This window comes from Coenobita brevimanus, chromosome 29 (assembly GCF_032717465.1).
Source record: "Coenobita brevimanus isolate Jiangsu-jjx chromosome 29, ASM3271746v2, whole genome shotgun sequence".
Taxonomy (NCBI): Eukaryota; Metazoa; Arthropoda; class Malacostraca; order Decapoda; family Coenobitidae; genus Coenobita; species Coenobita brevimanus.
In genome coordinates this window covers 44,335,694-44,357,742 of record NC_136982.1, presented here as the reverse complement: position 1 = coordinate 44,357,742, position 22,049 = coordinate 44,335,694, and the positions used below count along the sequence as shown (strand labels likewise).

Genomic DNA, 22,049 nt, shown 5'->3' with positions numbered 1-22,049 from the left:
TTTAGTTAACTCTGGTGAGGTTAGTATAGTCAGGGTTAGGTTTGGTTGATTAGGGCTGGGTTAATTTTGGCAAGTTAGGTTAGTGTCATGGCTACTTTCTACTCTGCAGGAACTTACCCATCTCGTGTCCTGTTTCTGAAGCCTGTTTCTGAAGCCTGTTTTTGAAGCCTGTATTAATCCTGTTTCTAAATCCTGTTTGAATTCTGTTTCTGATCGTGAGTTGCGAAGGAGGTTGGAATGCTGTGCTGCTGATGGGTTAGGGTGCTAATGCTATTGATGCTGCTGATGCTGACCTCCCTAGCTCGGATACTTTTGTGCCAAAGTGATGCTGACGTGATGCTGATGCTGGTCTTACTGATGTTGACATGATGCTCCTATCCATGCTACTGATGCTGAGTTGGTGCTGCTGTTGCTGTTGATTCGATGCTGCTACTGATGCTGAGTTGCTGTTGCAATTGGTGCTACTGATGCTGCTACTGACGCTAACATGAGGCTGCTATTCATGCTACTGGTGGTGCTATAGATGCTACAGATGCAGAGGTCCCGGTGTTGAGATACCAATACTTTCGGTAATAATGGCTATGTCGTCCACCCCGGCCATATTATTAGCATCACTGCCCAAATCCGCCTCCAGAACCAACTGTCGATGAGAGAGAGACAATAAATTACATGGAGCAAGCTGGAAGACCGAGAAAGTAAACAAAATGCAAATCTAGTTCATCTAAGTGTTAATTGTGCCGTAAAGATCGTCGATTTGATAGCCACAGCACTAGTACTCCGGGATTTTGATTTATATTGCTGTTATTGAAATATGACTAGTTTTTAACATCTTTACTACTCACACACACGCGCGCACAAACACACATACATGCACAAAAACACACCCATCCACATACTCATACACACACACACACACACACACACACACACATACACACACACACACACACACACACACACACACACAGATGGATAGATTGACAGACAGATACTGTAGATAGATAGATAAATAGACAGACAGATATGTATGTGTGTATGCAAATACGGTATGTAAACACAGCATATGTTAACTTGGGAGTGGCTATTAAGTTTGATAGGGTCATGCCATAAAACACTACGACGTGTACCGTACTATTATTATACTTACTTTAATAATCTGTAATGTTATGCGTGTAATGCTATGAAGTGTACTCTTATGACCTGTACTTTAATTACCTGTACTGTAATTAACTCACCTGGAAATTGGGGTCAGCTTGGTCAACAGGTATGTCGTACTCTCGGTCCAATTGTATCCAGTCGGGGTGGTCAATGTCACCATAGGCACCAAGGTTCAGGAAGGGTAGGTCATCGTACTCACCGTTCACTGACTTCTTGCGCAGTCTGGGGAGGGGGGGGGGGAATCACCATCATTAACTGTGTCATCATCAGCAGCAGCATCACAGTCATCATTATTATCGTCTTCATCATCATTACATCTTTATCATTTTTCCTGTCATCCTCTCTATCATTATCTTTACTGCTTTTCCTGTCATCCTCCCTATCATTATCTTTATCATTATTACTGTCTTCATAATCATAATTTTCACCAACATAAGGGGTAGGGAGTCAATTTAACTTTACCAACTCTAACCTGGGAAATTTCATTCACCACCACCAACACTATCAACACTACCTTCAACACCACCACCACCACTACTACCATCATCATCATCATCCATACCTCAGAACAGACGGGAAGACAACACTTCCTCTCACCCAAAACTTGATTCTCAGCTTCTTCTTTTGGCCAGGCAGGAGGGTGAAAGGTGGGGACTCTATGGTGATCACGCCTGGGTGTGAGAAAGTGAGTGAGTGAGTGTATGAGTGAGGAGAGTGAGTGAAGGTTGGTGAGTCTATGGTGATCACGCCTGGGTGTGGGGAAAAGAAAGAGTGAGTGAGTGAGTAAGTGAGTGAGCTTGGAGACTATGGTGATCACGCCTAGCTATGGGAAAACAGAGTGAGTAGGTGAATGACGTCTGGAGAGTATGGTGATTGGGTCTGGGGTGAAGATAGTGAGTGAGTGAGTTAGTGAGTGACTGAGTGAGTGAGTGAGTGAGTTAGTAAGTGAGTGAGTGATAAGTGAGTGAGGGTGACAGTACGTGAGCGAGTCTGCCAGTCAGTATGTAAATAGGACTTGTTTAGGTGGAGGGCTACTGTATCTTCTCTATTTCTCTCTTATTTCTTCCAAACTTTTTTTTTCCTTTCAACATGGTGTCATTCTTTTATTCCTTCGCCAATTCGCTTAAAACTTGGCACAGCTGTTCCTTGGATTAACAGCTCCAAGTACATTTTATTTTATTTTTTTAGTCAGGCATTTGAAAGGGATTTACGGGGTCAAACATCAACCTATTTAAACACAAATTCTGAAAGCCTGTGTTTTCGTATGTTTATTAATCACCACGGCAATTTGCACAGAAGCCAATCACTGTACTGCAGCTCTGTAGACCATCTTGCATTTCCTACAGAATGTTGGTAATTTTGTAGAACTGTTATTTTTTTTAGTGCCTATCAAAGCTCACCTGAATGGATGTTTGAGCAAGTGGATATCAATGTCAGGGGATGTCAAAGCTCAACTGAATGGATGTCAATGCTCACCTGAGTGGATGTCAAACCGCTCCACCCACAGGAAGATCTCTCCGTTCGAGGGCTCTGGAACCTTAAGAATCTGGTCTATGTCGGTCCAGTTCTTAAGCACCCACCGGCCACCGTCCAAGCTGCCGACCGACCAACCTGAGAGAACACGAGAACGAAAAAATCATCATCATCATCATCATCTCCCAGGCAAAGAAAAGGATCATCATCATCACACATGCACCACCACCACTGTCATCATCATCAAACAGGTAAAGAACAGGATCATCATCATCATCATCACATGCACCACCACCAGTACACACACAGACTAAACACACCAATGCCTCTTTCAACTCACCAGACAAGCCACTTTCGAAGTCAAAGAAACCTGAGGAATCTGGAGACAAGATCTTGGCTCCGTCCACCTTGACCCGGTTCACCAGCACGGAGTTATTATTGTCACCGCCTAGGGAGCCCTCTGGTGGCGAAGAAAGGAATTAGACAGGCTACTTTATCATCATCATCATCAGTCATCATCATTAACGCTATCTTCTTGGTGGGAAGGACATGAAATATATAGTAGGTTTCGTCCTCTTCGATTTCTATCATCTATCTATCTACGGTATCTATCTATCTTTAAAAGTCATCATAGTCAGGTGTCAGAATGTTTCACTAGTTGTAAATAACCTTTAGATAAAACATGTGGATTTTTTTTGCTAAATACTTAAAAAAAAAAAAAAAAAAAAGTCATGCTGGTAAAGTGTCATATCAAATATCTACAGCAAAAAAATGCCCTTCTGATAGAAAGGCAAAGCCATTTTCTCGCTAATAATAATAATAATAATAATCTTACCTAGAGCAAGGGTGAATGTTTGGCCAATCGGGAGGGAGGATATACTGCCACTGAACTTCACCCACAAAGGATTCTCTTGGTCTCCGAAGGGGTCGAGATTGAGAAGGGGACTCTCCTCGTATGTGCTGGGAATGGAGGAGTTAAGTTAGTGGTGGGGTGGGGTTAGCGGTGGGGTCGGGTTAGTGGTGGGGTTGGCTTAGTGGTAGGGTTGGCTTAGTGATGAGGTTGAGTTAGTGGCGGGGTCGGGTTAGTGGGAGAGTTGGGTTAGTGGAAGGGTCGGGTTAGTGGTGGGGTTGGCTTAGTGGTGGGATCAATCATCCTTACAATAAAAGTCCTGGACCGTCAGTCTTGTCGAAACCCAATTCAGGAGTTTTGAATGCCGCGAAAGTCGCAAGACTGGGCGAGAATGCCCTGCATGAGCGCTAACAGCGCGCGAATTTTTAATGTTTCTTCTATTTAATAAACCACACACATCGCTAACCCACTCTAAGCTGCTATCTGTGCGTAGGAATTATGTATATAAGCGCTAGGATTGATAAAAAATAACGGTAGAATGCATAAAGAGGATGCATTTACGAGCAAGATACTGAATGCAGTACCGTACCCGCTGAGCATGAATTATGATTTATCCTCCTCATGCCAGTATTTACATGAAAATTGAAGATTACTAAATTTGAATTTACTGTATACGAGCAAAGTAAATTTATTACTGCATACGTCACAGACTTCCACGGTATGTTTCCTGCCAGCCCACCAGTCAGGAGTTATGCAACAATATATCCAGATTATGTGCACCTCCACTGATGTAGCAGTGCAAGATGTAAAGACATGGTTATTACAGAATCATTTTTAGCATGGAGATTGCGTTGCTTCTTCACAAAGCTGGTGGAATGGTAACATCCACTGCAGCACCAACACATGAGGGATTCAGTAACACTCCTCCAATATTTTTTTTTCAGCAATATCTTTCCACACCTATCATCCAGCCATGACCAGCTGACCATGTTGGGAAATAAAAGTTATCAGATATGTGTACTACCACAGTTGTTCATTCAGTTTCTATTGATCTGGCTATAGTTTTTTACCCCGTAAAGTATATACTACTGCCAGCTTCCCTGTCTCAGTTATTACTAGTAAATTTCCAGTATGGCTCAGTAATTATACTCCTCTGGTATTCACATTCTTGATTATTACCTTTCCCTTCAAGCAGTATGCAATTTCTTAAATAATTTGGTACAGTATTTCTTTTTCTATCCCAATCTGCAAGATAAGTTTTACCTCTTCTCCCAGAAATTATTCTACCTCTACAGTACTTTCATCCAATTCTGTTTTACACATTTTCATTCTGCTTACTGTTCTGTTTTCCTACCTTTATCCTAAAATGTTCCTATGTTTGATGTTGGTGTTCGTCACTAAATATTTATCTCAGTATATATTTCCTGTTTGTCACAGTTACTGCTAAATTGCTCCTTTCCTGCACTTGTCTAGACTTCCACCCAAACCAATATTCCCTGCTTTTCCCACACCCAACTACTCCATTACAGTAGCCTCACTGTCATTTTCGTCTAGTTAACTATTTTTTGTATTATATATGCATGACACAGGCCATTTCCTTTGCCTGTTGCTATTTACAGGCAAGAAAAGCTCTTGGGATAGAAAGATACCTCAGGATTTTTGTGTGTGTGTGTGTGTGTGTGTGTGTGTGTGTGTGTGTGTGTGTGTTTGAATCTCATGAAAGAATCTGCACTGTTTTACTAACAAATTTGGTATTAAAGCCAACACACCTATACCCAAATCTGAGTGCTTGATTGAACAAGGTAAATATTTTAGCCAGCATCCTAACCAACCAATTCACTCTTACCTAAGGTAACTTTGCCTACGGAAACTTTTATCTTACTTAAATCAGCTTATTATTTTGATGCAAAAACGAACTACACATTTCAAGAAAGAACTTAAGTGATTGCATTTATATGTTGGTACTAATGTAAAATTTATGCACTCTACTTTTTTCACCATTACTGTAACTTAACGGTACAAGGGAATGCTACGGTAAAGCTGGTGAATAATACAAACCTAACAATCTGACAACATTGACCTAACTCTGATATCTGTAATTTCTAACATGTAATGTGGTACTGTATACATAGAGTGCAGTTCCATTTGAACATTTAATTATCTGTGTTGCATATATACCAAAATTACAGTACTTACCTTGACATCATGAGTTTCTTTGAGGTGGAATCGCCGCGCCCATTTGGTTAAGGATTGAGTTACTGTGATATTATATTAGCAAACACTGCAGCTGCTGCATGAATCAACTATACACTTAAACTGTATATAATATGCTTCAAGAAGCACTTCATTACCAAAAAATGTCATTTTCTCCATGATTTTCCAATGCCACGAATATTGTTTGATTAGAGGTAGAAGCTTACTGGCTTCCCGTCAAATGTGATAACTACAACGCTGAACTGGCTAACACACAAACTATAATATTGCTGCCTTTTCAAAAATCTATTGAGAAATTGCACAGGTAGTCTGAAATTAACTTACGAGCACAGTTAAATACCTTAACTCTAATTATTATGCACCACATCATCAGCTCACCACCGCGGATGTTTTGTTTACTCTTAGTTGTTGACAAGATCGTTTAGTCTTGTAAAATTTTCTGAATAGTTATGTATTTCTCATATATTGAAGCCTGCCAAGGAAGTTTTATTCCTGAATTATTCAATGTTTTTTTTTTAATGGAAAAATTGACTATCGTATTTATGAATATTTAAGTTTGTTACAAGAAAGGGAGACTTCTGCTCGTGTTTATCCTGCCGTGACATTCCAATACTATATTACGCCATAGACAGGGGACGAACGTCTGGCGTGAACAGCAAATTTATGGTACGAAAAATAAGTCAGATGCTCACGTTCGGCAATCCTGGAGTTTAGTTTTTATAGAACGGCCCTTAATGGTGGGGTTGGGTTAGTGATGGGGTTGGGTTAATGGTGGGGTTGGGTTAGTGCTGAGATTGGATTAGTATGAGGGGTTTGTGGTGAGAGTCAAATCAACCTTATACTCTGACTACATTTGGCTATTAACTGAGCTAAAATGGGGTTAAGGGTCTTCGTCAGATTAAAAAAAAAAAGGGGGGGGGTTTCATAAAAAAAAAAACCTGTGCAGCAATTTTCGTCGTTAGAATCCCCCCCCACACACACACAAACAAAGCTAAATCAGTGTCTTACTTATATCCAAAGCATCTTCTAACTTTAAGCTGTGCGGGAAACTCGGTGGTCCCATCCATCCAGAAAGTGACTTCTACCTTCAACGTGGAGTCAACAAGCTCCAGCGGCGGACTGTGGGTCAGCACGGTGCCTGGTGAAGAAGAGGAGAAGAAAGAGGCTCAGAATAATGTCTACAAACTGCACGAAGGTCGCTGAGGCTTCCTTTTCATCGGCAAAGAGACTAAGATTTTGAGACGATGCAGAGGAAATGATATGGTTATGAAGAAATATTAATGTTCTCATGTTTCTAATCGCTTTACTCGACTTTTTTCTGTTCCTGCAACCACCATACGATTTGTTTAAGCTTGAAGAAGGATCTCGAAAAGTGTTCCCTGAGTCGAACAAAATCGTCTGGAGATATCAAGAGCGAAAATAAAAATGTCATTGCACAAACAGGTCAAGATGTAAATGAAGCAGGAGACTGGGGAGGTTTCAAAATGGTGGAAGTAGACAGAATGGGGATATCAAAATGGCGTCAAAGAATTACTGACTATAATTAATCGGCCTCACTCACCAGCAAAAATACTATGGGGATCAACTTCCATGACCCAGGGACCAGCGGGTGGGCCATTCACGGGCAGATCGGAAGCATCGACTTCAACCCTCTGCCAGGTGCCACCATTCATGCGACTCGCGGTCCACCCCTGCTGCGAGTCCTGGAAGTCAAAGATCAGCGGCCCCGAGGGCCCCTCGGTTGTGGGGGAGTCAGTCGGGACATCAGTTGTGGCTTCCGTTGAGGGTTCGGTTGGGGCATCGGTTGGACCATCAGTTGGGCCTTCAGTCGGACCATCAGTTGGGCCTTCAGTTGGACCATCAGTTGGGCCTTCAGTTGGACCATCAGTTGGGCCTTCAGTTGGACCATCAGTTGGGCCTTCAGTTGGATCTCCAGTTGGTCCTGCAGTTGGGCCTTCAGTTGGGCTATCCGTTGGGCCATCAGACCAGTCATCAGTTTGACCTTCAGTTGGACCATCAGTTGGGCCATCAGTTGGACCTTCAGTTGGACCATCAGTTGGTCCATCAGTAGGTCCTTCAGTTGGGCCACCAGTTGGTCCTTCAGTTGGGCCATCAGTTGGGCCTTCGGTTGGGCCATCAGTCCAGGCATCGGTTGGGCCTTCAGTTGGACCATCAGTTGGTCCATCAGTCCAGTCATCAGTTGGGTCTTCGGTTGGACTATCAGTCAGGCCATCAGTAGGGCCTTCAGTTGGACCATCGGTTGGGCCTTCAGTTGGGCCATTGGTTGGGCCTTCAGTTGGGCCATTGGTTGGACCTTCTGTTGGGCCTTCAGTTGGGCCTTCGGTTGGTCCATCGGTTGGACCATCAGTTGGGCCATTGGTTGTTGCATCAGTCGGGGGTTCAGTTGGGACTGCTGTGGTGGAGCCAGGTCTGGTGGGTTCAGGTGTGGTGGTAGCGTCATCGTACAGTTCAACAGTAATATGATCAATGGCGCACCCGTACATCAGTTCCCCTTCTGCTGCCCCGTGGCCGTTGTAGCAGAAGATCGCCAGCTGGAAGTACAGGATGAAATGGTTAGGATTTTTTTTTTTTACCTTCCTCACTCCGTACTTGCAGGTGGGAATAAAGGATGGAGTGAAAATATCAGGATCTGTAAACCCGTAAGACTGGATGTATATTGTTTAGGTGAAAAAAAAAAAATCGATTGTATTTTTGGTTTTCTGAACTAATGACACAAGGGTCCGACCCACTTGAATACAGTTGATTAATTTTGCAAAATATCTCATTTGGTATTGACACTGTTTCGAGACGGTGTATGAAAAATAATGGCTCCACCACTGTATAAGTATGCCCTTTGTTATTAGATTTTATTGACAATATATATATATATATATATATATATATATATATATATATATATATATATATATATATATATATATATATATATATATACATATATATATATATATATATATATATATATATATATATATATATATATATAATGTATGTATGTATGTGTATATATGAAAACTGATGGTGCCATAATCTTTGAAAAGTTTTAAGTACGGCAAGCAGAGTCAAAGTATATATATATATATATATAAGCTTTCGGCTTCACCCTACAAGCTATGAACTCTCCACACATTTTGAAAAGTTTCTTCATATCGTTCGATTGTGCAAGGGTGAAGCAGATAACTACTATGGGTTATATTTTGGGGAGGGGAGGTTCTGTGGCATCCATCTCTCCTCTCGTCCGCTCCACAGGAAAGAAAAAAAAACCTCTACTCACATATAAGGAATTGGCCAGGGCTGGTAGTTGACTCGAGACGGTGACCCAGCTGTCGGAGTCAGGCGTGGCGTACTCATTCAAGTCAAGGAATACCTCTGACGGTTTCCCATCCTCGTGAATCTCCACATGAAGGGTGCCAGACCCCTGCCAGCGGGACCTCACAAAGAAGCTCATGGTGAAGTTCCCTCCTTGTTTTAATTCAAAGTTCTGGGTGTAAAGCTCATCGCTGTTGTTGATGCTGTCCATCACGGCAAAACCATCGTCTTTACTTCCCTCGGGCACTGGGTTGGGTAGGCTGCTCCTATCTGACCATCTCCAAGAGTTCCGGAATGAAATCCAGCCCTCCAAGTCGTTTAAAAAGTCAAATTCATAGCGCTGACCTTGTGTGGCCGCCAGAAAAGAACAGGCGGTAACGAAAGCCAGGGATAAAGTCGGACTGGCACTGGAGAGGAACATTGTAGTGCCTTGAGGTTACTTGGACAGGGCAGAGTAGCAAGACTGAGGAATATTTATACTGCCCTTCACACTGACATTGAGATAACAGTTGCCACCATACCTTCCCATTACGCAATTACCAACGTCACTCACAAAGAACTGGGGATCACGTGACTAGTACCAGTTGCCGTGGTTCTCAGAATAGCAAGAAAAAAAAAAATAATTGTTCGAGCTGCTTGTTCACCGTGAGCTAACCGTTGGGGCCGAGTGGATAGCATTGTTAACTACGAAGTTGCCGATCCGATAGTACCTGGGTTCGATTCTGGTAAAGGCAGTAATAAAGAGACTGGCTACTTCACCTCGAGGACGCGTTATTTGGGGTTATTCTTACGATTTCCTGTCGATTTTATTTTTCAGGCCAGATTACTTGTTTTGAAGGGACTGACAAAGGCTAAATCTGACATCTTTATATTAAAAAAGTCTCCCCTGAACTGAAATTTTTGAAGACGACGAGAACGAAAGAAAAAGAAAAATTGGAGAGATAAGATACAAATATGAGGAAGTGAGGGAGTGTCGTGGTGTGGATGTGTTGGAGGGCATTATGAAAAATACCTTGAGAGAGAGAGAGAGAGAGAGAGAGAGAGGCTAAAGCGACAAACCCCACAACAGCCGCAAGAATAAGTTATAAGGAGGAGTCACCATAGCGAAGGAGGAGATGAGAATGCATATAATTTTTTAACTACGTAAGATTTGTTATAAGGTTGATGACGTTAAGAGGAATTAAATTTAACAAGACTAACAAAAGTAATGGGGACCGTTTTTAACCCTTGAACTATGCGAATCATCATCATCATCATCACCATCTTCCTACTCCTGCTCCTGGTCTTTTTCCTCCTCCTCCTCCTCCTCATCATCATCATCATCATCATCATCATTATCACCATCATCACGACTTTCTTCCCACCTGCTACTACTACTACTACTAATAATAATAATAATAATGATAATAATAATAATAATAAATAATGGAGTGACTTTATCAGCAAGGGGGTGTGGAAGAAAGAACACCTGGATGTTTGTATAGAAATTCCATAGCTGAAAAAATCATAGGACGGTATCAGTTGAAAACAATAGATAGACAGATAGACAGATAGGTAGGCAGATAGATATAGACTGTAAGCTAGATGGAATAGAAAAAGACAGACAAATAGATATAAATACCGATAGAGACAGCTAGATGGATAGATAGGTAGACTAAATGAGACAGACAGACAGACACATGGATAGACAGACAAACAGATAGAAAGACAGACAGACAGATAGATAGATAGATAGGTAGATAGACAGACAGACAGAGAGATAAATAAATAAACAGATAAATCAATAAAATCAACATTCAATAAAATAACATCTTCCTTTACTTAATTCCTGCTCTCAATAAAGGAGATAGTGAAGGCTTTATCGAGTTCCTTTAATTCATAGTATCTCTCAAGTGGAATAAAAATAATCTGAGAATAAATGTGATCTCGGAACAGAATAAATAATAATAATGTGGAAATAGTTGTCCAGTTAGGAAAAAAATAATGAAAATGGTAAAAATATTGAGTTAGGGAAACTATGAAATAAAAATTAATAATAATAATATAGTAGTAGTAGTAGTAGTGGTAATAATAATAATAATAATAATAATAATAATACACACACACACACACACACACACACACACACACACACACAGTACCGCAGTGTTGGCAGTAGCATGTGAGAACAAACACCTGTATTGATACGTAGCACTGACATCAGCGACTAAAATAAAGTGCCATTGGTTATTACATAGATTTTAAGACAGTATAGGAGAGGAAGGGTAATTATGTGGCCTACCCTTTTTAATAATAATAATAATAATAATAATAATATAACAACAACAAAACAATAGAAGTCGTGGCGGTGGCGGAGGCGACGGCGACGGCGGTCGTGATGGTGGCTATGATGATGATGATGATGATGATAATAATATACTCCCCCTCCTCACACTCGCACTACTACTACTACTACTACTACTGCTACCACTACTACTACTACTATAAATAATAATAATAATAATGACTAATATTAATAATCACATCTTTTGTGTTCCAGTTAAATTTTCCCGATCAGAAGCATGGAGCTGGTTATATGGTTACCACCCAACGTGGTAAATGGCTTCCTCGGCTACAAGAAACCATTTGGCTTGTCACGCAGTGTAGAGTCACCTTAGGTAGCACTACATCAAGAGAGTGGATGGTGGGCGCCCCATCTACCACATCAGGGTAAGAATGACCTCCTCTTCCATCTACCGCTACAACTACTACTGCTACTACTACTATTGTAACAACTACACTGCATCTGTTACTACTACTGCTGCTGCTAATAATAATAATAATAATAATAATAATAATAATCGGGGAGTGAGAGAGCAACCACCTGTCCAAGTACCCTGCATCAGTTCGTGCCAGGTGAAGCCAGGTGCCACAAGATGACGTCAGGTGCACACCCCCCTTCATTATCTAACTTTTTATCTACTATTTCAGTTCCATGCTTACTGCAACAACAACAAAATAACAACAACTACAACTACTATTATTATTATTATTATTATTATTATGAGAGTCGTTGCTAGGTGACATTAACTATCGACCATACTGATACACCCGCCTATCTCTAACATGTTCTGTACAAACTCTCTCTCTCTCTCTCTCTCTCTCTCTCTCTCTCTCTCTCTCTCTCTCTCTCAGTATACATTTCACGATAAAACAGACATCTTTTTATAACCATCTCCCTAACTCTTATTTTTACGCTGTCACCAAACAAACTCTCGCGAAAGAAAAATAATAATAATAATAATAATAATAGATATATAATTGTGTGCTCGTGGGAATTCCGGGGCTCTCAACGATAGTATGTCATTTGCCTTTGAGAGATATATTTTTATTTAATTATTTTTTGTAATGGCCAGAATATTGAGTGGTAAAACAGACGTCCATTCAAAGCAGAGTTTCAAGGCGAGGAGGTGTGTGTGGGGGGGGGGGTGTTTGCGCGCGCGCGTGTAAAATCGGAAAAAAACTGTTCGTTACTTTAAAGCAGCCGTGAGAATTGTTCCGAGAATAAGAAAACTTCTCGATTTTAACCAACTTTCGTGGAAGCCCTTTGGTCCATCTGTGTGTGTGTGTGTGTGTGTGTGTGTGTGTGTGTGTGTGTGTGTGTGTGTGTCAATCATCCAACACAGGGACTTGTGTTGTGTCAAATATGAACCACCCTGGTCATCACCCTACCCTCTTATACAACTTAATCTTGCCCCGTGTCATCGCCCTCTCCCCTCCCAGCAACAGGGCATATGCTGGCTTCGTTACACATCTCCCTTGGCGATTTAGTCATATATATATATATATATTTATTTATGTATATATATGTATATATATATATATATACTCTCTCTCTCTCTCTCTCTCTCTCTCTCTCTCTATATATATATATATATATATATATATATATATATATATATATATATATATATATATATATATATACTGAAGTGGAGTTCTCTCTCAATTCCAATGACGCATTTTAGTTGTTGTTCAGAAATTAAAGCCTATGGTCACACGTCGTGGAAGTATGTGTAATATATCTTTTAATTACTAATGCAGATTACGTTGAGTTGCACACACACACACACACACACACACACACACACACACACACACACACACACAATGAACCGCCGAGGTAAAAAATCAATGAAATTACTTATCTCACAAAAGAATCTAGTTCATTGCCACCATCACCACCAAATCTCACAAAAGAATCTAGTTCATTGCCACCATCACCACCAATCTCTCTCTCTCTCTCTCTCTCTCTCTCTCTCTCTCTCTCTCTCTCTCTCTCGGGAACCTCAACACCTGTTCTGGGTACACATTTTCCATAAGGGTCCGAATAGCACATTACATATTAATATCCTTGGTCGATTAGTAGTGGGGTATGGGATGATGATGATGATAATGATGATGATGATGATGATGATGATGATGATGGTGGTGGTGATAATGATGATGTTGATGATGATGATGATGGTGGTGGTGGTGGTGATTATGATGATGATGATGATGATGATGAATGATAGATATTGGACAGATACACTGAACTTAACACATTACTGGAGAAAAAAAGTATGGTATAAGTAAAATAAATCGCCTGAGTAGGGATGCTGCGAAACTTTTGTCACCTGGAATACGGTCCTAAGACATCATCATCATCATCATAATAATAATAATAATAATAATGATGATGATGATGATGATGATGATAATAATGGGCCATCCTACCTTCATCCTTGTATGCGGCGTCGATGCTTCCTCTCCGGAGACCACCAGGTGACTGGGGTGATGCCTGGTTCAAAGGATTCGAAAATACGAGAATGAACGGACCTGAAGCATTCAAACACCATTTGTACTCCCATACACCTTATATGATTACATAACCTAAGAATTTAACGGCACTAATAATAAAAAGGAATAAGAATAAAATAAACATTAATGATTTGGGACATAAGCATCACTTCCTCAGGTCATAAACAGATTCGAGATGCTTTCAGTGAGCCAAATCTCGCCCGAAAGTTTTGAACAATCTCGAGCTTTCCCTGTTCCTCTCACAAAGACAATTCATCACAGTTAAGCCTGAAAATTGATCGTGTGTTTTAATGCTGGAAGAAAAACAGGATACGTAGGATTAATCTGTGTTCAAGAGACATGTAAAATTAATCCGTGTCTTTTAGCTGCCCTCCTGTAGACACAAATCACACTTATGACTGCGGGTTTATCGTAAGTTTGCGAATCTCCTCCCTGGGTCTGGATTACACACTTGCGACCAGCTTCCTCCTCTCGTAACTTAGATCTGTTTTTCTGCAGGTAGAGCAAGAAACATGGCCGTATTCTGCGTTCTCCCTTCGTTATTCTTCCTGCAAAATGAAATCACTGGCCTGAACCCACACAGAGGTCATTTATCTGAACCTGCTTCCCCCGCGCTGTCGGCCAAAAATAAACTTCATTCGTTCCTGAATAATTTAGCCTAAGTTTTGAGTATTCCAGGCTTGTTATATACGAGGACATTCTCTCTCTCTTTCTTTCTCTTTCTCTCTCTCTCTCAACCCATACGTAGCCTCCCATCCTTCCTCTGTCTGCATGAACCATAGACCTTTTTTTTTTAAATCACTCTTCCCATCCACCTATCGACCACACGTGCAGGTCATGAGATAAAAGCAACTCTGAAGTCACTTTTTATTAAGAAGATTACCAAAAAACGCAGTTAGAAATATCAGTAATAGAATAGCCTATGGAGTGACAAGATTTATATATATAATTACAATAACATCAAAAGAGAGAGAAAAAATGCCGAGAACGTTAGCTATGTCGAACACGTACACGCAGCCTCTACACACACATAGCCTCGTTCCCGTCCGCTAGGATTACCCCTTAGCACCTTTTCCATAGCGATTTATTTTGCAGAGAGAGAGAAATATCTTCCCAAACTTTGAACGAAATCACTGTGGAAAGATCGAAACCATCTGAATCACGCATTAATAATCATTCGGGTTTTCACTGTATTTCGTTAGGTGTAAATTTCCTTCAGACGGGCCTGGGAAGATAGTTGTTTCTCTGACTTTTTATTACACCTCATTTATTTACTACGCCGACATAAATCGCTAGAGAAAAGGCGCTACGAGAGCCTCCCGAGTTGAGGGAAACATGGCGCCACGACGGTGATATGATCAATTCTTGGTGTTGTTGAGCAAGAGTGAATGGAGAAGGCAGAGGGAGCGTATCGAGGGAGATTTTGAACGTTTGAAAATATAGAGAGTTCAAAAGAAGAATGACTATGCCCAAGGAAATATGTTAAGTTGAACAGAAATATACGATGAACAGGAAATATGTGCACTTGACGGTAGCTGGAGTGTACTGGAGAGGAGAATTTTACCGAATTTTGGAAATATAATAAGTTCAAAAGGAGAATGACTATGCCCAAGGAAATATGTTAAGCTGAACAAAAACATATGTAAGTTGAACAGAAAACATGTGTATTAGAACGAAAATGGAAGTTAAAAGAGTATGGGAGAAATTTTGAAAGAAGTGTGTTGAAAAAAAAAAAAAAAAGTTCAATATTAGAATGACTATGCTCGAGGAAAGAAGTTAAACTGAACAAAAATATATAAGCTGAACAGAAAATGAGTGTACTGGAACGTAAATGGAAGGCTGAGTGTACTGGAAAGATTTTAATCGAGAATGTTGAAAAATTGGCTACTTCAACGGGAGAATGAAGAAGCCACTAGGAACACGAAAGATGAAAAGATATTGCTCTCGTGTTCAGGAAATATATGAACAGAAAAAATGTGTACTGGAACGTAGAGGGCGGCTAGGGTGTACTGGGGAAATGCTGAATGTCAAATCTTGCATATTAAAAAAAAGGAAAAGAAAAAGGTAGACGAGAAATACACCTGCTGAAAAATGAAATACAAATGTTGAAAAAATTATGTATGAGAGAGATAAATGGAGTCTGGATAGGGGAAATATTATTAGTTTATGTAGAGTATTATTAAAATGAAAGAGAAATGGGTAGAATTACTGAAGGGATATTTCCAACACAAGAAAATAAATATAAGTTAAAAGATATTGATACTGATATAAGAGGATGATTAGAAGACATCTGGGAGTGTATATGGCATAAAATTATTGTGGACCTAAGACAGAAAAATATATAGATAAAACTAAATAATGACAGTAATAATAATAATAATAATAATAATAATAATAATAATTCTACCACTACTACTACTACCACTACTACCATTACTACTACTACTACTACTAATAATAATAATAATAATGATAATAGTAATAATAATAATAATAATAATAATAATAATAATAATAATAACTACAGTCTGAGCAGAGATGCAACAGAAATTCCCACGATGCCGAAAAACGAAAAAAAAACTACACTGATAATTATTCTTAAAAGACAAGACTTGGAAATGAGGAATATCAATAAATAATTTTGAGATAAATATTTGACATGGAAGTCTGGCTGAGATGGGGGAAGGGGTTCTTAAAATTATAGGCTATACAAGTTGAACAAGAAACAGTCAACATTGGAGAGAATACGATCTGTACAGCAAGAACAAGAGAACAGTGAACATCAGATATAACACGCTACGAGATACAACAATGGCCATCTTACACTAATATTAACAAGAGATATTTTTTTTTATTTTGTACACATACTACTTAAATCATGAAAATATATATATTGAAAAGGTGATATGAGATTTTTGGCTTATAGTTAAAGAGGGAGAGGCACAGTATTATGTTTCATCAGCAGAGTAGTACCGTGATACAGAGTTATTATCATAGTAGTCTAGTGTTTTTATGCTAGGGGTCAAAATAGCTAGTTTGCCTTAGTATTGCAAAAGATTTAAATATACAAAATAGACCACAGGAACATAGGTGTGTTATTGGAACGGTATTTTCACCTGTATTTACCTGTCTTCACTTCCGATATAAACTCACCTGGATGTAAAAAGTAGGATATATTAAGCTTCAAGGACATCTTCCGATAATACAGAAACTATACCAAATGACAGACTCGCGATTACAGCTTGAAGACCGAAGTTTAATAATAATAATAATAATAATAATAGTAATAATAATAATCATCATCATCATAATCATAAAAATACATCTAAGTGTTTTATGAGAAAGTTTCCATTATTACAAGGCTTCCTATCTTACCTATTACCAAACTCACAGACAAAGACTTTTTCCCAACCACAGACAATATATCAACTTTGTTTCATTCTAAGCGGACGAGAAGAGGGAGAAGAGAAAGAATACATGGTCCCACTTGGATATTAACTCTTCATTAATTCAGTTTCCTCTGTTTTTCGCACAGCAATATTCTAAGCAATATTTTACTCTTACAAATAATGGCAAAAATGGTGTTGGTAAAAAATACTCAAATCCATCTTACTCACTGAACTAATTTAGCTCTAAAACACTGTACACTGCGCAGGTGTTGATGTAGCTGATTATAGTGATAGAAAAATAGTCAATTATCGCCTAATTTGTCTGCTAATATTGTGACATCCATACTGATCAACCTACAGAACATACACTTGTCATTTCTGTTCACATCAAACCGAAACTAATACAGCTAGCCTTCTGTGCACTAAGACAATCCCAGAGTTAAAACGACCACGACACCCTCAAACATTCAAAACAGCTTACACATTCTCTCTCTCTCTCTCTCTCTCTCTCTCTCTCTCTCTGGAAAAAAAAAAATAGTATGTTAACGCCTTTTAAAAATTTCGTATCTCCCACTCAACACTTCCACTTGCCGCAATGGATCATCTATAGTCTTCCCAAATAACCAAAACAGACTTCACCAGACCCTGTTCTTATGTGGCTATTCTTACTACCTCAATTTAATTTTCCTCTTAATATACTAACACCTATTACTTCAAGACTATTACCTCACTTTCTTCACTACGACGCTCTACCTTCATCACATTTACTTAAAGGATAATCAGGGTGGGAATGACTAAAAATCTTTCCTTTGGTTCCCTTTCACCCCTTTACCCTCTTATGAACTAATTACCTACACACCTGTTTTGATCTACACCTGTGCCCCTTAAGTAACAATTTACAATCTGCATTCTCGTCGATTAAGGAGGCTCCCTAGCACCTGTTCCGAGGCGATTTATTTTTGGGTACGGCTGGTTAGTATCAATTTGTATGAAAATTATGCTGAGGAAGGTGGTATTGTGAAGCGACTGGCAGAAGAGGAGAGTATGGGATACCAGGCAAACTAAATTGATTAGGAAGAGGTGTTAGGGAGCTTCCTTAACCGACGAGAATATGGACCTAAGCCTCTAGCCAAATAGAAATCTAACACACACATTAATCATCCTTAAAAAACTAGACACTGACTAATTTTCCTCCCTTCAAAACTACTGTATAAGATTAAGATTTAGACTAGATTTCCTTCCTCAAAAATAATGTCAACAATATCGCTAATTTTGCTAACTTACACGCATAAAAAAAAATTGTTTCTGAGTGGGATGAAAGTAGGCTTGTATGCGTGTGTGTATGTCGCTCTAAGATGAAGGACGGGATGGTGATTGTTGATATGAGAGTGTTGGCTAGAGTGACAGAATGGTAGGTAGAGTGCTGCTAAGAGTGCAAGGGCGGGACTGTGACTGCTGATATGTTAGAGCCCTGGTTGGAGTGCTGGTTAGTGTATTGGTTCACGGACGGGACTGTGATTGCTGATGTTTTAGTGCTGGCTAGAGTGCTGGTTAGAGTGGAAGGACGGCACGGAGGGTTGATTTCAGCGTGGACAGGGGTAAAAAGCTGCCAATACCGTAGATTTAGTTATAGTCTATAGTTCTTTCACCTTACCCTGGCTCAAACCGCTTCCCTTTAGCATATTTCACGTAACTCAGTGGCAGAAAATACTGCGGCTCTACATTCTTACTACAGCACTTATTCGTGGTTGTATATTCTAGTGCTGATTAACTGTTACATCCATCCATCATCCAATCCTACGCTACCCAATTGTTACAACTCAGTGTTAAAGATGGAGAGATGGCAATTTTAGACCAGGTTAAAGTGACAATGGTACACCTACTCTGACGACTCAAGTGGACTGTTAAGATTCCAAAGTGTACCTGAAACACTTATTGTTACTCAGGCAAAAGTGGAGATCAGCGGATAAGGAGGACGGAATGAATGCTGAAAAAGTGTAAGAATCATTAATCAGGTCTTAAATGCCTGTAAATTCTTCATCTCTATAATACAGACTCTTAATTCCAATAGATGTCACCTCTGTACATTGCATCTCCGGTTCTTTATTTATATTCAAAAGGTAATTAAGGAAAATACCTTATCATAAACTAACACAGAACTTCAGTGGCTACTTTTTTTTCTGACTCTGTGTTCCACCAAGCATTTTTTTTTTCCTATGTCTTGGAGGGAACAATCTTGCGGGCTTCTGATCTTTGGTTCCTTCTTCCTTGCATAAAAATAAAGCAAAATGATGAGTCAGTCTGTCAGTTATATCTTTACTATAAGTACTCAGTGGCAGGCGCTACGATCACCTGACATGTCTTCATTAACGATGGGAAAATAATACAAGATAATACTGAAGCACTCCCTTGCTATACAAAATCTCTGTTGCTACATTTCCTTCCGTATAAAAACATCTTTCATTCTCTTCTTGGACACCACCGTGAAGAATTAAAAATCTTTGGTGCTACAGATCACTCCGCGATGCACTGTTCCCTAGCGTAGTTTTAGCAGAATCGCTTTTCAAAATAACCTCGTCTGAATATTGTGCATGAAAAAGGAACTTTGCCCCTTACAACCTACTGACAATTTTGGGAAAAAAAATCTCATATATGGAACATTTATACCTTTCTTCCTGGTTTATCTGAACTTCTGAGATGTGTGTAAGTTTAGTGTTAAATTGTTTATTGTTTAATTTATGGATTTTTTTTTTTTTCTAAATATGAGTATGAGAAAGCAAGAGGGTAAACTTCAAGAAATAATTCAGAAGTAACCTGCACCAAGATGGCTACCTGTACTAACCACTTAGCATGACAGGGTTAAAATGAAAGACCAAACAATAAAAAAAACTGAAAATACACAAAGTGGAATTTATGAAAGGCCTTGAATTGGTAGACGAAAAATGTATACGGAAAACAGATCAAAATTCCATAAAAGTAACTCACCTTGTGTTCTGTTCAGTATCTTGACTTGTGGTGTTCATTTTCTTGAGTTACTGTATGTGGTGTTCATTTCCTTGACCTCTGTGGTGTTCAATGTATGGTGTTCAGGTTCTTGTGTTCATTTTCTTGTGTGGTGTTCAATGTATAGTGTTCAGGTTCTTGTTTTCATCTTTTGCCATGTGCTGTTCATCTTCTTGACTAGTGTTCCTTACGGGGTGTTCACTTTCTTGACTTACAGGGACAGAACAAGAAAGGCAGAATAAGGCATGATATCAAGATTGCATAGAAGACGTTTAGAAAATTGCTAGAAGAACGATGAGAAAAATGATATGTTGGAGGTGTGGCTGAAGGATGAAACAGGTGTGATTACTGGGCAGGTGTGAAAATAGGTTGATTCTTTTGCTGCGACTTAAGGACTTACATGATTCTATCCTCTGTTCGTACCTAAAGCTGAAATGGGGATCTGGATGTAACATTAGCTGGTTGAATGAAAAATATAGAGGTAAATGCAGAATGTAAGGCTAAGAATGAAATGTATGAATAACTAAAAATGTATGGATAGCCTCAACAGCTGCAAAATGTAAGGATAAATACAGAAATAATGCAACTCGATTCTCGTTAAAGGACTTGGCCACACGCAACATAGGCGGATCCACACACACACTGACCACCAACTCTCTCACGTCATTCTGTTAGTGATTTGCAGGCAGGACTAAAATATCGTAGAAATTCCCTAGGTTTATTTTTCTGTAGTGACAAATATTGCTACGAGAAAAATTATGGCGATATCTTTGCTGTTTGTGGCGGTGAGATAAAGAAGGTGCATTAATTTCCCATGTCTCTCTTGCTGCTGTTCTTGTTTAACCCTAGTCTATCTGGCCTAGCAGACCCGTCGACCACAGATAAGCAACTGCTTCTGTGGGGCCGTCCTACAGGTACAGTACAGTATATACACCGTGTAGGGATTCAGCGCCCTCCTTGTGGTAGACAGCGTCCTTCCCACGGCGAGCTGCTGGAAATATGAGGTGGTTTGGCTCCCAGGTGAACACCGCATTGGTCCACTAAGAATGTACAACGATACCAAGGGCAGGCCTCTCGTCAGCGCCACGTAATTACTGCATATCAGAATCAGAATTACAAGAGAGTGATGACCGTCAGTTTGTGCTGGACTACCGCCCCTGGCTAAGAGGAGACGTGATTGTTCTACGCACGAGAAGTATTGCTTAGATCAAACCTATGGACAAAATGACTTCAGACGGATACTGTTGTTTCTTAATGCACAGGGAGGTCCACACACAGAGCTCCTCTTCTACTCCACTGGGTGATTTCTCATGTGTTGGAGGGACGGCTCTTTACCAGTGTACATCCTGCTTCACTTACTAATTCTGTTTACTCCCGCTGCCTCACCCACGCCCACATTAGCAGACTGAGCCGTTTCCGTAACACATAATATGCCACCTGATGAGTTTCTAGTAGGGCACTACTTATGGACCACCCTGTATAACACACGAAAAAATAATTCATACATAATACTCACACGGTCACGATATGTTTCACACACACACACACACACACACACACACACACACACACACACACACACACACACACACGCACACACGAGACAAAGAATGATATACGTATATTACCTACAGCACAAGCGTGTAAAGAATAAGTATGGAGCGAAACAGTGCATTTCCAGACGGCTGCCGAGAAGGACCCTCTCCCTATAAAAAAAAAAAAATGGGGAGGGGGGGGTAGGATTGTAAGTAACTCTTTCAGTATAATGACATTTTAGTTTCATTCTTGCT

The 22,049-nt window shown here is 39.8% G+C and overlaps 1 protein-coding gene across 1 annotated transcript; it reads right to left on the bottom strand.

Moving 5' to 3' along the window:
- Nucleotides 1–526: 526 nt before the first annotated feature.
- LOC145395039 (uncharacterized) lies at nucleotides 527–9,446 on the bottom strand. Its single transcript, XM_080268782.1, has 9 exons — nucleotides 8,991–9,446; nucleotides 7,257–8,247; nucleotides 6,704–6,833; nucleotides 3,467–3,591; nucleotides 2,972–3,091; nucleotides 2,635–2,769; nucleotides 1,721–1,829; nucleotides 1,236–1,380; nucleotides 527–640 (listed from the first exon to the last, which is right to left on the bottom strand). The coding sequence occupies exons 1-9, from the start codon at nucleotides 9,444–9,446 to the stop codon at nucleotides 527–529; spliced, it is 2,325 nt and encodes a 774-aa protein (XP_080124908.1).
- Nucleotides 9,447–22,049: the final 12,603 nt, after the last annotated feature.